Source organism: Corapipo altera, unplaced genomic scaffold, assembly GCF_003945725.1.
Source record: "Corapipo altera isolate COAL_440 unplaced genomic scaffold, ASM394572v1 63, whole genome shotgun sequence".
Lineage (NCBI taxonomy): Eukaryota > Metazoa > Chordata > Aves > Passeriformes > Pipridae > Corapipo > Corapipo altera.
The window spans coordinates 3,482,991-3,499,579 of NW_020884928.1; the positions used below are offsets into that span (position 1 = coordinate 3,482,991).

The window sequence follows — 16,589 nt, forward strand, 5'->3', positions numbered from 1 at the left end:
ATAGTTTCCCATTGAATCTTGAAGGAGGGAGGGATCTGGATTAACATAAAGCAGTTCTGGGGAGCTGTATTTGCTGTAATAAACAGCCACTGAAAAGAAGCCATTGAGTAATTTAATTTCTCTTCATTGTCAAATATGTGTTTCAGATCTCATTTAGAACACATGGTCCTAATCTTTCTCTGAAAAGAGAATGAATAAACTATTTATGGGCTACTTTATGGGACTTACTGTGGTGGTACTTCATTGATGCAATAAAACAATTTTTCACTTTGAAACATCCTGGTTAGGTGAGAAGCTGGAATTATTCATATTTTCCAGATAGAAAATTGAATTACGAAGAATAATCAGAGGTTATGAATAATTTGTGGGGATTCCATTTCAGAAATGTAGTGTCTGATTCTTCAGAGTAATTACCACAGTAAAAATTACATTAAGACTAGAAATATAGGAGCCATCCAACAGGAAATCCTGATTTCTGGGGATTCTTTCTTCCAAAATGGAACATAACCTTGAAGCTTCTTTTAGAAGTCAGTACTAAGACTCAGGACATTCCTGATGCTGCTTGGTACTGTCAGTACAGGATATCAGTACTGATCTGAGAGAAGGGAAGAATTCTTTGAGCTAGGCTTGGAATGACAAGAATACCTCTGAAGTTAAATGTCAGCAAAGAGAAGAGCCTAAAATAAGAGGATTTCTGGGGAATGAGAAGTCACAAGGCTGGTATTTCCCAAGGTATCCAACAGGAGCTCTAGTAGTCCATAGGACTACCTGGTTTCCATCTGCCTTTTCCAACTCAATGTATTACCATGTAACATGCTGATTTTAATGGCATACCCTATTGTTGATAGGTTCAATGCTTGAATCTCTGTTTCAGCTACAATACTTAGTACTTCTAAAAAACATGCTTGAAGCATGCAGAAAACATGAGGGAAAAATAGCCATCTTTATAAAGTCTGTAAATATCTAGTCCAATACTATACAGCATTTCTGTATCAGAAGCAGCAAAAGCCACTACTGCACAGGGCTCTTCAGTTAATTCAGTAAAAAGGGAGTCTCCTTTTGCACCCTTCAGCACTACACCTCATCTCTGACTTGGTAAGCCACAACAGCCAGTGATAGGATGGGAGTCAACATGGAGGGACCCAGCAGCAAGGGAAGGAGGGGGATGTTCCTTCCCTCTGTGCCTCCATCCTCTGCTGGCACTCACCCTGGCTTGAGGCACCGGCAGTCACCCTGGTACACGGCACACTCCACACTGCCTTGGTGAGCTTTAAAGGCTGTCATCTCTGGCACTAAGGCTTCAGTGGTGTCAAGGGGCTACTCGTTGGCCCTGGGTGAGTGTGCCCGCTGCTGGGATTCAGAAGAGAGGCCCATGGCACACTGTGCTGCAGTGCTGTAGCTTGCAGGCCATTAGATACAGCAGATCCCCCTCCCACTAGGGTCATCCCATTTTTCAACAGAGAATTAACACCTGTTGAACCACAGAGATAAACCAGTGCTCAGTAGCTTAAGACTGAAATTCAAATCCCCTTCCAAAAGAGGAACATATACTGAAAATGTCCTGTTGTGTTTTTAGAGAGTTTCATTTGCCTTCCTGATGTTTCTTGCCCCATACACTGTCAAAGTTAATATGGGGAAATAAGGGAAATAGCAATATACTGAACAATTCCAATTCCCCACATTAGTTTGCATATTTTTTTTCAAGGAAACTAAGGTAGAGGATTGGTGGAAAAGTAGTGTGCAAACACTTAAACAAAGACTGAATCACAGCATACATAAACCTAAAGCTACTAAGAAGCTACACAGTTAGCCTTCTTTCTAACACTTCCTAACCTTTATTTTTCACAACTTGAATTTTTAAATCATTAAAAGAATAATATTCTTTTAATAGGATTTAATGGGATTTTTTGTTGGCTTACAGCAAATTCGTCACACAAACTGAAGAAAAAAAATCCACTATATGGTGTGAAATTGCCACTCACCTCTTCTACTTCAGCCAACTAAATGCTCAAAGAAGAGGTATATTGTTGTCTTCCCTGTGAACCACTGCTAGGAGAGGCCACCTACCATCAGATTACAAAGACATTTCTGAGTCTGCCTCTTATTTCTACTTTGAGGTACATTGTAGGTAAGCAAGGAAACAGGCTGTTACACTTTTTATACTTTTTTAATTTTACCTTGTGCAATGGTTTTCCCACTGTCTTACAAAAGCAGTTACCTTTTCTGACTCCAGCTTATTTTATTTTATCTCAGTTTTCCTCCCAATACACTGCTGCCACATCATTTCTCTGCCTGACTTCCTTCCTGGCTGGTTTTTGTCCTTCCGTGGTTTACAGCATGCCTTGAACAACTATCCCAACTCCTTCTCTGTAACTCCAACCTTTTCCATAATGGATTTTCACTATTTGCCTTCCTCCTCGAGCCTGGTCAGCCACCTCTTCCTCCAGGTAAACGTCTTCAAAGAAAATGTCTTTTTATTCCATATTCCATGCTGCACAGAAGAGTAGGGATTGCAACTTGAAAGATGAGCATCTTTCCACTTTAGTTCTGCTTGGCTGACCTGATTCAATCTGCTGGAAGCAGGTTCTGCTCAGCATCATTGCTGGACTTTGCCCAAGAAAGGCTGAGTCTTTAGGCAATTCAGATGCAAAGCTTGGCATGTGTTAATGGCAGCTTCTAACAATTTGGTAAAGTTTTCTTGTTATTTTCATAAAAAATGCCCACAAATATGTAACTGAAATTTCATTCAATTCACTAGTAAATTTCAAAACCCTGCTAGTTTACTAGCAGAAATATTACAGCTTCTGAAAAAAAAAGGTTTTGAGAATATTTTAGCGTAGGTAAAATTAATTTTTGCCCTAACTTCATGGTTAAAATGACTCAGTTGCTCTATCTAATATTTCCCAAGATATATCAGAATTACTTTGTAAATCAGTTAATTTTTAGAACAATTATAAGCAACTGAAGACCTGATATGTAGCAGGTAATCTTAATTACTAATAACAGGCCTGTTACAAAAACTAGAGAGACATCTATCTATGCACATATTTACATATATACATAATCCCTGTTGTCTTTGAGTCTCTCCAACTGAGGTTATGTTAGAACTTCCATTTTAAATATCTCTAACTAAAAAAGTACCTTGACACAAATAAAAGATGTTGATGCTCTCAAGGGTAAGGTTCTACATGAGATGAAGGTGTACAAGATTGGGTAGCATTTAATTTTTATAGATTTTTTTCCTGTATACATTTTTGTGATAGCTGTTTTACATATGTGAGAATATTTTAGCATGAGGAACAGATTATATGCTTTTTGCTGCTGCATATATTTGTGCAGTATTGCAAAATCGCATACACTTTGATGATCAGGTTGGGAACTCAATCATCATGATTCGGTTCATTCCATGACTGGGTGACCTCCATCCTTATTACTGATTTTCAGTTCTATTCAAAACAAGTGACACTTTATATTTTTAATAGATTATTAAACAGACTTTGGTTACAAGACTGAAATTCACATAAAAGAAAATTTTTGTGTGTAAAGATATTAATTATGTTGTTACAGTACATTGCATTTTACTATTTGAAAACACTTAAGACACTCTTGGAAGCTATCAGACTACTTGTAAGCAAAAATTCAGACTCCACATAGCTGAAAGCAAAGGTTTTAAGAAGTAAATTTTCAAGAAAGGGAGGTCAAACTTTTTAAGGCAGAGAAGCTTTTTCTAAAAAGGACAACTATATTAGGCAAGTGTTAAATATTCAGTCATGGTACAGGTGGAGTCAGAAATTTTTTTGTAATAAAACTGATAAAGAATCCACTCAATAGGATGAACAAAATTAATTTCCTGTTCCACAAAATTTACAAGTTTTCAAGATACAATGCTGTGTTTGGGGGAAACCAAGCTCTCTTGAAGGGTACTAAGAGGAACCTGCAGCAATGTAAAGGTAGAAAGATGACTGGAGCATTCACCTGTGATCTAGCAAGTTCCTCCTTTTTTTTGTATTTGACTGGGGACTTGAACAGGATTTTTTAGGGGACTTGTGTCCCATATCTCAGCTGGGTGCCCTAACACAAGTATATGGACTCCTAGCAGAATTCATCTTAGAATCTTATATTCATAGAACAGTTTAGGTTGGAATGAACCTTAAAGATAGATCATCTAGCTCTAATCTCACTGCATGGGCAGAGAACCTTCCACTATACCTTCTAGCTAGCTCCAGGTGTCTCTACACAGGAAATGCACTAGTGGTAGCAGCAGAGTCCTGGATACACTATAGGAAAGGCTAAGATCAGTCAGGAATTAAAACTCTGAAGTGTCCACCTTTTCCTCTTTGCTCTAAGGACACCTTATGATGACACGCTCCAGTGGAGATACCTGTATTGCAGATGGTAACATTTAGTTACAACTTCCCAGCTAAGCTTGTTTTTCTTTCTGGCTAATAAATGCTTAATTATTTATACAACTGGACAAGCTTCACTACAAAATGACTCATGTAAGATGACAGATGTGTATGCTATGAACCTAGCTATACAGTTTCTAAAAAGCATTTTAAAAATATTTTAAAAACACTTTTGCATCCTTCTTTTTTTGTACCAACTTCAGGATTAGTTTAAACTGATACGAAATTCATAAAATGTGTACCTCAATAACTTTTTTCAGGCCTCATATCAGTAGCTGTCATTACTAATAATCTTATCAAAGATAATGCACAATATCAATAACATCCATATAATTCCAGGTATTTGAAAACTGTTACTTTTATTCAGCTGGAAGAACATGTCTTCAGATTTTATATGGATGATTACTTCTCCCCATCAAGGCAAACAGCAAAACATTGAAACTGAGCATAAGCAGGATAAACCAAAATCAGGACTTTATGAAGTTTACATGGTAGTGATTTTAAAATGATTTCCAGTGCCAGGATTTCTGGATTATGGGAATTGTGATTTTCTCACAGCAGAGAGAAGGCTATTTTTAGCTTACACATATGAATTGAGAGTCATATACTTTACAGGCAATTTGCAGATAGCATCATTATAAGTACTTACCTAAGCTTGATCTCGTGTTGGATCGCTCTATTATCGCGTGTTTACTGGGATTGTTTAACACTGAGCGTTTGGCAAGCGAGATGTCTGCTGTGACTCGTGTAATTGATATACTGCAACAATAAAGACAGTAAAATAGTACAGAATGTTACTTATCTTTCGGGGATATGGGAAGAATTCTCATTTAACACTAGAAGATGGCTAAGACCATAGGAAAATTACTTTTTCTCAGAAGCACAGTATGCTTCCCATAATGGGAACAGAGAAAAAACTTTAACTAATACTGCTACAAGAACTATTGATAAGACATCATCCTTCTGTACAGTCCTGAAATGCATTATGACCACTGCCTGCAAAGGTACACGTGCCTGGGGAGAGGGGAAGCAGGAGAAGGTCAGAGATGTGCTGCAGAAGATGGGACTTCCCTGGGGTCTCTGGGTGCGATGAGTCCGTGCAAAGTCTGACTTTGCACAACTATGGTTTCTCCTTTCCCCAATTTCTTGAATGGTACCGAATGACAACCTGGCTTATTTTAGCCATACGTATAAGACATATAGGGATGTGCAGAATTAAAAGGTAAAGGTAAGGCTTAGCAGGGAAACTAATACATCAATATAATCTATTTATTTATTTATTTATTTAAATTTTATTGTTCAGTTTACTAGCATGTGGTTTTTAACAGAGTGTAAGAGTTACCTATGATTTTCCAGAAAGATCCAGCAATATGCTGGCCACCTAAAAATGGGAACTGTAACACAGAGAAACATGTACTTGAAAACTGGCAGGCTCAGTTTCGTGTTTATGAGGAAAGATGGGCCAAGAAAGAAGTGGTTACTTTCAGTTTGCTACATAACCTTCTGCATATTCTTCATCCTAGGAAAACAATTACTTTGGTTTGTTTTGCTTTACAAGGTAAAAGTAAACCCTTAAGTTCCCTTTCAAACTCTGGTCTAATGAGGTTCAGAGGTCACGTTTTTCCAGTGCTGAAAGTTAAATCAGACTGATGATATTCCCTTGTTCTTCCTTGTAGGATTTTACTTGCAATTGAAAAGGAGGAAATGGATTTGCTAAGAACTAAAATGGATTTGCTAAGATCTAAAACCCTAAAAAATGTAACCAAGTGAGAAGTTAACATGGAAAAGCAGAATTATTTGGACAATACAGATTAGTACTGTAATTTTGGAAATTTAGACATGATTTAACTTAAGCTAAAAAGATTGTGATTTCTGGTACAGCTCCTCACAGATAATGGTATTTGTCTTAAAATTAAATCAAACTCATATTGGGGTAGTCATCAGTTATCTTTATTTGTTAATGGATATACACTAGAAACTTCTACAACTTTTTGGGGTTTTGGTTTGATTTGGATTTTTTTCCTGCCAGTCTTCCTTCCTACATGTAATAGAAATTTTTTTTCTTTTTAAAATGCAATTATGGTATATTGAACCAAGACAGATTTTTCAGTTTATTTTTCTATCTATGAAAAATGCTATTTTTCATTTTAATGTCTTTCTAAGGTCATTTTAATGTCTTTTGAGACATGTCTCACCAGAATGACCAAGTCCGCTCTCAAAACAAAGGATATGTATGTTCATATTGTGAAACAATTGCAATGAGAGCAGGGGCAGCAGTGTGGCAGCTGAAAGCAGTAGTATGAATCTAAGAACCTCCTGTACAAATTTGTTCAGGACCTTGATTACCAATTCAGATTGCTAATAAAGTTTGGGATTATTCAAATCTGCTGTTGTATTCAGAGTATTTGTGAATTCACCCTGCCTCAATTAGATCTACAACTGAAAATCAGAAATTCTCTAAAACACCTAAAGACATAAAAACATAATTTTTTTTTTTGCTTGCAACAACCACTGTTTTGTTAACTTCCAGTCCTGAAGGTATGAGTTTAAGGTTTGACAACCCTGAATAATATAAAGAGGGATTTATAAGTGGTTAGGTATCAAAATCGTTATTCTGACTGAGAAAATCCAACGTCTTAAACAACAATGATCTGCATTTTAAAGAGCTGAAACTATTAACAAAAAACCTCAAGCTCCCTCTTCAAAGTTTGGACTGGACAGACAGAATAGTGTTACTGATCTGTCCACTTCCAATCTAAATAGAAAGTTACAGATATTATAACATTTTCCTGTTCTTTCAATTTTCCTAACCCATTAGCACATATTAGTCTGTAGTTTGATCCAGTCATAAAAAACATGTGGAGAATGCACCTGATGTCTCTGGTCCATGTGTCTGTGATGTCTGAGCTACAGATCATGCTACTGCTTTTAGAGGCAGATTAGCATTTGACATCTGTACTACCATAATGTCTGAGGGCTCAAACACAAATCTGAGTGGACCTCGCCTAGTCTGCTGCCACAGCACTCAGATCAGAACACAGCGAATGCAGCTCGTATGATACCAAGGGTGACCATATTTCAGCAAAGTAGGGGACTGCCTTACCCCTGCACCCAGTCCAGTCCTTCTGAAACTTTCCACTACAGAGCCCAGAAGTACTGTCAAACCAAGATCATATCTTGAGGGATCAAATCTGGATTTGACAATCCCATATATTAGATAGTCAGAATCTCATAACACTCTTTCCAAGTTCGATGCCAAGTAAAGAATTAGAGCTGAGGAGGAATGGTGGCTCTTGTCATCTTGCTCAGAACCTGAGAAGCACTGATGAGGTATCACTTGAAAAATACCTAAAAAACTTTTTAATTTGTAGATACAATTTGCAGTGTGAATGTTGCAGTCATCAAGAAGGAGACATCCTTTTTTCCACTCAAATATACACCCCTGAAGACTTCCCACTGCCACTCAACCTCTGCATGTTCTGCCAAGGAAACTTTCAATACACACTAGAGTCCACTTATCACGGAATTATCCATCATTCTTGATTTTCTACAATGTCATAATTTCTTAGAATCCTGGTAGTACCTAAACAGAACCTGAAGTATATTTGCATTGCCAAGTACTTACCGCCCTTCGAATCTATGTTTTAAAAAATCAAATAATGCTTTTTGCATCATATCTGTTACCTAGAAGCAAACAAACAAAAAATTAATAATCATATAGGAAATTCATAATACTTGATGCTAATAATATTATATAATAAAGCTGACAGTAAATCATATCTGAACAACAGGATTGGAATGCAATTTCTTCTTCATCTCAATTCTGACATGAAGTAAAATGCAAACAAGCAACTATTTACTAGGAGTAAAAACTGTCTAGATATTTGTCTATGATATAAAATATCAAATAAAAATGAAGCACAGTATTTTGGCAAATAAAATATTTTCAACAATCAATTACCTCATATCCCTTCAGAGAAGGCCCCACTAAAACTACTGGTCGCATAGAAGGCACTACATCATAGGGAGGGATGTGCTCTGTCTGCAAAACAGATAAAGTTTTCAGTGTCACAGCACCTAGAGAAAGTTTATACACTGTTTATAACATTAGGAACTATGAATTTCCAGCGATGTCACCAACACAGGAATCTCTTTTAATTAACTTTTCCCAAAAACTTGTAGCACAAGATAAGGACATAGGAGGTTCAGGGATTTGTTTTGAAAAAGGTTTTTTTGGACTTTAGGTTTTCCCACTGTTTTCACATTTGCTCTGGATAGTTATAAAACTCTTATTCTGGGACATGCATATTTTGCATAATTCCTAACTGGTAAATTGAAAAGGTTATTTCCAACAGTTAATGATTTGAAATGATTGACTCTAGAGATGTGACATCTGTTTCCCACAAAAATTTTATGTAGGAAAATGATGAAAGAGAAAAATAAAACAAAACGGGATGGAAAAAGCATAACACATCTCTTTTTTTAATGTTCAGATCTGCCCACTGCTTGACAAAACATTGTGACATCACTGCAAATTCCCATGGCAGCACTCATAATCTGACATCCACATTTGCATCCATGATTCAATTGCAAAATGAAACCAAAATAATGATTAAGTTAGTACTTCTAGAAAATTATCATAAACAGAGCTTGGGATAGCAATTTTTCCACTTCGGGAAGTTCCTGCCACTACCCAAGAATGGATTCTGTTAGTACAATATTTATCAAAGTACTTACTGATGTATGATGCACAATTTCTAAAAAGTATTTTAAAATATAAAGATAAAAAGATTACTTCCTTCCAAAGATTGCAAAGGTTTTATATTGTTATCACAATGCAATAGAAACAAATTAAACTGTTGGTTTGGAGTGTTTTTCTTTGTTAATAAATGGCTATTTCAACATATATCAATCACCAAGAATGGGTCTTATCAGAAAAAGTTTTTTGTTCATATGGGAAGTTTTGGTTTAGCTTCGGGAAAACATGATTGAAATCCAAATCCAGAAACATTTGAGTGATATGGAAAAAGGAATGCTGGATCTATTTTTCTAATGTTTACATAGTACAAATACATCAGTCAAGATAACAGAATACAGACACTGTTCATTGTTCTAGTATTCAATGTATCCCAAGGTGTTTCACAATAACATTAAAATAAGTATATACATTCCAAAACACAAACCCACAAAGACAGACATTAGTACAGTGACAGCACACGGTGCTACACAAGCAGCAGTCTAAAGCAGTCTAAAACATGGAAAACATTTTTGTGAATGTTCTTTAACATAATTTATTTTGGTTTTTGTTACCTGTAGTTTCACCAAATAATTAGTAACATAAGAATGAATACCAGTGCCCAAGGCATCATAAGCATGTGAAATGAATTTATTTTACACAGCACAGAAACTGACTCAACACATTTCAAAGCAAAACCCTGCAATTAAGGTGTGCCAGTATCAAAATGCAATCCTCCACTGTTCTTGCTAACATTATTAATAATCTGGTAAGTGTATTAGAGACAGATTCAATGAAAAATTCTTTACAGATACAAGTGCTTATAGAACGAGTGTCCTGATGCAACAGATCTTTGTCTTAATGTGACTAATGCAACTGAAGGCATACATGCTAGAAGTTAACCAGCTATTTGACAGTTAGGGCAGGCATAGAAATTACCTTATTTGATGGAATATGAATTATTCTTAAAATCTATTCTGTCAAAATGGGCAAATTTTTTCTCTAATCTTTAAAGCTTGAAATAACGAAGCTCTCAGCAGAAAATTGAGTAAGAGTTATCTAATGGAAGCATTAAAGTTCTTTAATTTAGCATTAGAGAATCTAATGTCAGTGAGCTATACAGTTTTCACTGCAGATTTAAGTTCAAATATGAACTCATAATGAAAACCAGCAGTTTTGACAATATGGCTTTTGCTTAGTGGTTTGACTATGTAGATTAATTTGAAATGCCCATCCAGTACTTAACGTAAGTGTCAGTATCACAAACCTCGCTATATCCAGTAATGATTCTGATATGGAAGAAAAGAGGTACCACAGAGTAGAAGAAAGAGATGTGACTAACCACCATCCAGGTCTAAGGTGGTTCATCTAGAAGATGTACCTTTGAAAGATGCTCATGCAGACAGCATCCAATACATCTCAACATGTATTATTCTTCCTTATCATTTTTATGTGGTTATAAATATGATTAAGTAAGAAATTACTCAGAAGCGAGAAACTGTTGTTGATTTCCACACCGGGCATAACAGACCCTACTGAAGCCAGTGGTCATGACTTAGGAAATGAGAAGGATTCAATATTATTTAAAAGAGTTCGAGAAAAAAAGAGAGATGGAAACAAAGTTCTATTTACTAAACAGGAAAGCATCCACAGCAGGGACAACAATGTCACTTGGCACTATTTATAAGCACTATAACAGTCTGTTATTACCTGTAGATTTAAGTGAATGGTTAAAAACAAGTCTATAAGAGCTATGAAGTCTAAAGGTTCTAAAACAAAAAAAGCAGAAATATGGTATTTCACTGCATAGTTTGGCTGCTACCTAATGTCTTGCCAACCTATTCCAGCAAAGATCCTAGAAACATATTGGAGCTTGTTGTAACACAATGCCAATTGCATAAGTCTTTAGTTACCTGGGTTATCTATGGAGAGACACTGGCTCTTATGGAAACAACCAGTGCCATTTCCAATAGTTGAGATACTCAAAAGGTCTGACTGATGGGTGACAAGAACATTTGGCCGATAATTTATACATGACTATAGGAAAAACTCAAAGTAAACTGTCAAAACAAGTCTGAGGTTTTCCACTGGTTTTGTGCACCTGCAGATTTTGCACTTAGTGAACTGGAAGCTTAAATATGGACTAAACTAAAAATACAACAATTTTGATTATTCATTTTCTAAGTACAAACTGAGTATCTGATAGACTCCAATAATGATTTCAATAGACTGAGAAATAAAAAAAAATATAATTCAGAAAGATATAGAAAGAATAAACAGGCACTAGAGAGGTGAATTATATGGATTTTCTAGAAATAATTTTCTCGAACTTTCAGAAGGCCTTTCAAATGTGTTCTATTATTCCATCAAAAAGGATAAGTACTGTAGCAGAGTTTCACAGATACACTGAACTCTTGCCTGTTTTCTTGTACTGAATCCACTAACAGCTCAATACATCTCTTCCTCCTTAGTTCTAGAATAGCTGCATTGTTAATCTGGAGTAACAATGCTAATGATGCCAGTGGCAGGATAAACACAGGCAATGTCAATATAAACTTACCGATTTCTGCTTCTGCTTAGCTACAGCAGCATGGAAAAGAAACAAAGAACAACAAAGCATGCATGTTATTGGCTTGTCAAAGGACGCAGACAGTTAACAGGACTAGAAATGTGACGCAGTGCAGGTGAGCAGGTGGACAGATGGGAGCTTGGAAGTCGGTGTTACCTTCTTAAAGAAGGGCATTCTTTTCTCTTTGGAGTGGGGTGATGTTACACTGTTTGCACTGGGTTTGGGGGAGCGATGGTTTGCTGGAATATCATTTTCTTCTGCATCTAAGCCAGTGGCATCTATGTCTATAGCTACATACAGACAAACAATTCAGATATATCAGATGACAGGGAAAGTAAAGATAGGTTAAAAAAGGAAATTACGGGTAAAGAGAAATAAAACTGTCCAGAGTAATAAATAAATAAAAACTAAAAATCAACCATGAGAACAAAACACAATAAAACAAAGGGAATAATTTAAAGGTGCAGGACATTAGGATTAGAAGACAGAAGGTGATCTGTAACAGCTATTGTAACATTTACAAAATAGACCAATGGCCAAGTTTGTTTTTCTTACACCAGTGTAAATCCAAAGGAATTCACTGGAATAGATAAGACTTTCACCAATGTAAACAACAGAACTTGGTCAAAACATTTGGATTGTTTTATAGCAATGAACACTAGTTCAAAATGGGCATCATCAACTGAAATTTGAAATGTCACTAGTATGTCTATAGGAAATGAAGAAACAGCAGAAAAATCACTTTTGAAGACAAAATCATTCTGATATTGGTACAATAATATCTACATTTATCACAGGGTGGACTACAATTGGCATTCTCAACCCCTTTAACTAAAAATGCATTGTATTCATAAGACACATTTATTAGGAATAATTAAATTTGATCTACTAATAGTGAAAACTAAAATTAATGGGTAGCAGAAGAGCAGAAATTTATCCCAGCTTGACTCAGAGACATGGATCCTGTTGTAAAGAGTGAGGATGTAGACAGGGCAAAATGGAAGCAAATACAATAAACCACTGCTGTTCAATCTCTACCCCAAAAGAATATATGGCAAACAATACTTATAATGTAACTATGAATAGTTTATCCTCTTTAGCAAGTAAATAGTAACAGTTTCAACAAAAATCATCACAGACTCAGTAATAAATATAATATCAAGACGCAAAGCCATGTTATCCTGAATGCTGAGTCCAACAGATACTTGCCAACTACATGTAAAACAAACCAAACCAAAACAAAAGGTTTCTTGTTTACTGTGATCAATTCTGATCTTAAGTAGGGATTTAAATTTGTCTTCAGAAAGCAGGTAGATGCACAAAAGTGAACCAGAACTGTGCTGTACAACATCACTCGTGTGTGAAGATTTTACCCACCTTTTAACGCACTCGGGTAACACAGGTTTATCTTGCCATGCCATTATGTCAAACTGAATCTAACACTAAATAGATCTGTAAGCAGAATCGTTTGCATTGACTTTATCCAAACCCTTAATTAATCATTGCAAACTATTATGAAACCATCTTAGTGACCTGCTTTCATCTGCTTGATGAGTGGGACATCAACTAATACAGTGGCATGTGGTATTAAATTATGTAACAAATAAATATTTCTGTCAAGCCTACATGCAGCTACTGATTTAAGAGACAACTGGAGCAGTGATTTCTTTTGTTTGCATAAGGTATATTTTCCCATTTGAATTATCCACATATCCCTGAGTCACTGTGCCTTTGAGCTCGCCCTTCCCAGGAAAGCCGGTGTGTAGATCCACATCCTGTTTCTATAATCCTGCTCCTAAAAACAGCCACAGAAGCCACGTAACATTTTCTTCTAGCAACACTGTTCCTTCATCCTCTTCATAAGTATAAAAAGAACATATTATCTTTTCTTGAATACAGGCCAGCACAGATGCTGCAAATCACTCATAATAAGGCATACTAAACCTCCTTCAGTATATTCAACTAAAATTGTCAGTAAAGAGAAATCAGAGTTGTTAAGCTTTTCCTGTAAAAAAGAAATGCAGAACTTGATCAGCTAGATATCAATATCTCTTTTTCTCATTCTCAATCTTCACACTATGTAACATCTTCTGTGACAGTTCTTTTGCTGTTAATTATCTTTATTCCACTGTGTTTTTTCAAAAGTCATTTTCACCATTATAATCACTCAGTTTGGTGGCCTACAATGGCTGTATGAATTGATTACTATATCAATATAATATTGATTATTTAAATCGATATGAGCCTCCCTTTCAATTTGTTTTTCACTAGGTCTTAGTCCTGTTTTTGGGTTTGATTTGATTTGTTTTTTTCTGTGGCACTATTTTATACTGAAAAAACCATCCCTGACTCAAGGTTAAAAAATGAAATTAACTTGTTCAGTTAATATTCTTCAACTCATTAAATAAATTATGTGTTTGTAACTGTACTTTCAAAAAGAGGAGGTTTCGGAACAACAATTGAATTGTACTTCAAAATCACTTGAGTTCTTGTGTTAGTTGCAAACTATGTCTCTTTCGCCTTTTTTTAGGGTGTCTTAAGATAAGCAAAAAAATATTGTAGACTCAAAATCTTATGATCGCAGAATCAGCTAATACACACTAATCTTCCAAATCTTCAATGTAACTGAATAAATTTTACCAGATTTCCTTCTTTCTCCAGAAAACCATGATTTTGAAAACTACCACCTGAAGAAACAGCTCAGTGCAATGAAAATTACAGGATGGCTAGCAGTCAGCTGGTGACACAGGTATGCTATCTGTTCTCTTACCTCTAAATTCTGGGCAACATTCTGGAAATATATGTACTGATCTTCAAGTGGGTTTTGGATAGAAAACAATATTACAGCATTTCAGATGTTCTAACTATAAAATTACAATACAGGTCCAAAATAGATAATTTTACTACAAAAATGCAATTGTTGAAAAAGTTGGCCTTAACAGTAAACATAACAATTTAAAGCCATCGTAAAACGGAAGATAAGGTGTGGTCTACCCATTTGTGATGGACACATATTAATAAACTAAAAAAATATTTTCAAAAAAAAGAAAACTTAAGTGAACCTGGAGTTTTGATAAACAAACTGCAATCATAATAAAGTTGGTTGTTACAAACAAATTCATGGTTTCACAAGAAAGACAGAAATATTTTTCAATTCATTTAATCAAATGAAACTACTAACATAACAATTGAATTCTTCTGTCTCTTTTAATGTCCATGTATATTCCCTAAAATCTTCAGCCTGATTTTAAGACACCTGCTCAGTAGGCCAGGCTATGTATAAATGAATATGATTGGAAAATACATCTTTGCCCCAGCAAATAAGTCACTAGTAACATTCATTAATATCTTCTGCTTTCAAGTATTCAAAATGTACATGCAAAGATAAAACATCCAGCAATGCAGCAGCTGAATTCAATAGAATTTTTTTTTTCTTTTGTAATCTGCTATGCTTTTTTCAAGGAGCTAATGCCAGCTTTCTCCACGAACTCGCCATGTATTTGCTTCATACGTCTTGAATCCAACCCACCTGAAGTTAAATCTATCTGTTGATGCTCTAAATGCAAAACCGTATTTGTGAAAAATTTGTTGAAGAAGGCAAAAATTATCCAGTATCCTAGAATTATGTGAAGAACATTCTCAGAATTGTGAAATTGAAAGTTCCTGATGTTTTAAAAGACTGTCTTTCTTGATGCTACTGCAGAAACCTTCCAAGAATTTTCATTTTTATTGCTGCTTTTTCTCCTGTACCAGAAGGTATTTATTGTTCAGCAGGAGTGCTTTAACTATCCTACTGTAATGTAGTCTCACTAATTTATTATGGCTTTGCTGTAAAACTCCATGGTAGAAGCAAAGAGGGAATATTGTGCCTGTCACTGCCTGAACTTGCTGGCATTGACTCCATTACTTCAAGTCTACCCAAACCAGCCTTACATGGTAGTGCAACATTAAGGTTCTACCTATGAAGTATAGGAAATAAGAAAAATAGAACTAAATCTATATCAATTTTAACAGATTAGGTTGATTGGTCTGTAAACCAAAGGGTTTACAACCTACTCACCAGATGATGGAGGCGTCGATTTTCTGGAACTAGGAACGATGTCACCCAAACTGGATGAAGAGTTTCCTCCTGATTTACTGGAGTAAAGTAATAAATTAGTTTGAAGTTCTGTAGCTTTCTCAGTATTTATTCTAGTTTATTTATTACCTGCCTTCTAAATGAGGTGTTAACTGTGAGACAAACAGCCGTTCTGGCAGTGGTATAAAATATACATCTCGCACAAAATGCACGTACTGAGGACTGAGGAAATGCAAACATCAATCATACTCCTTGTGCTGCTGTGCAATTTATTTTACTGCTCTCACTACTTCATGATCTTAATGTAATCCAGTTATTAATATGGCTACTGGTATATAATAATTAATATTATAATCCATTACTAAGACTAATTCTTAAGCCTGTAAACATATCTGTTTCCTTTGACTGAAGAGTTATTGATAAATCCCTAATGAAGATGTGACTGTGTTTGTCTACCTTTTTTCAATTTAATTGAAGTACAAATTCTTTTTGCTTTCTCAATACAAGATAGCACTTAGGAAAAAAAAGTCTCTCAAACAAAGTTAAAGCAGTCTAGGGTTTTGTCATGTTCTGCTTTGTGAAAACCTACTCAAGTTATGAAAATCGAACAATATTTTAGTCATTTATTTCAGTTACCATAACAAGAAAAGCCCTGAAAAGTATGTAAGGAAGCCTACTTCACTCTTCAAATAATTCATGTGATAGTACTAGTTTCCACTTTCTCTATTTTAAAATATTAATAAGCATTAAGTTAATGCCTTTGTGGTGTAGGACAATGTTATCTTCGGTGAGAAGTTCTAG

General features: G+C 35.5%; 1 protein-coding gene across 12 annotated transcripts in view; it reads right to left on the reverse strand.

Moving 5' to 3' along the window:
• The window catches only part of CACNB2 (calcium voltage-gated channel auxiliary subunit beta 2), a 258,775-nt gene that overhangs the window by 24,101 nt on the left and 218,085 nt on the right, over positions 1 to 16,589 (reverse strand). For 9 of the 12 annotated variants that reach the window (XM_027658777.1, XM_027658780.1, XM_027658779.1 and 6 more), the window contains 5 exons: positions 15,771 to 15,847; positions 11,867 to 12,000; positions 8,368 to 8,448; positions 8,032 to 8,090; positions 5,056 to 5,165 (listed from right to left, as the gene is read on the reverse strand). In XM_027658777.1, the coding sequence (XP_027514578.1) occupies positions 5,056 to 5,165; positions 8,032 to 8,090; positions 8,368 to 8,448; positions 11,867 to 12,000; positions 15,771 to 15,847 (461 nt within the window). Of the gene's footprint in view, positions 1 to 5,055; positions 5,166 to 8,031; positions 8,091 to 8,367; positions 8,449 to 11,701; positions 11,722 to 11,866; positions 12,001 to 15,770; positions 15,848 to 16,589 lie in introns of all 12 variants that reach the window. The other 3 variants (XM_027658782.1, XM_027658781.1, XM_027658784.1) reach the window with 1 other exon arrangement.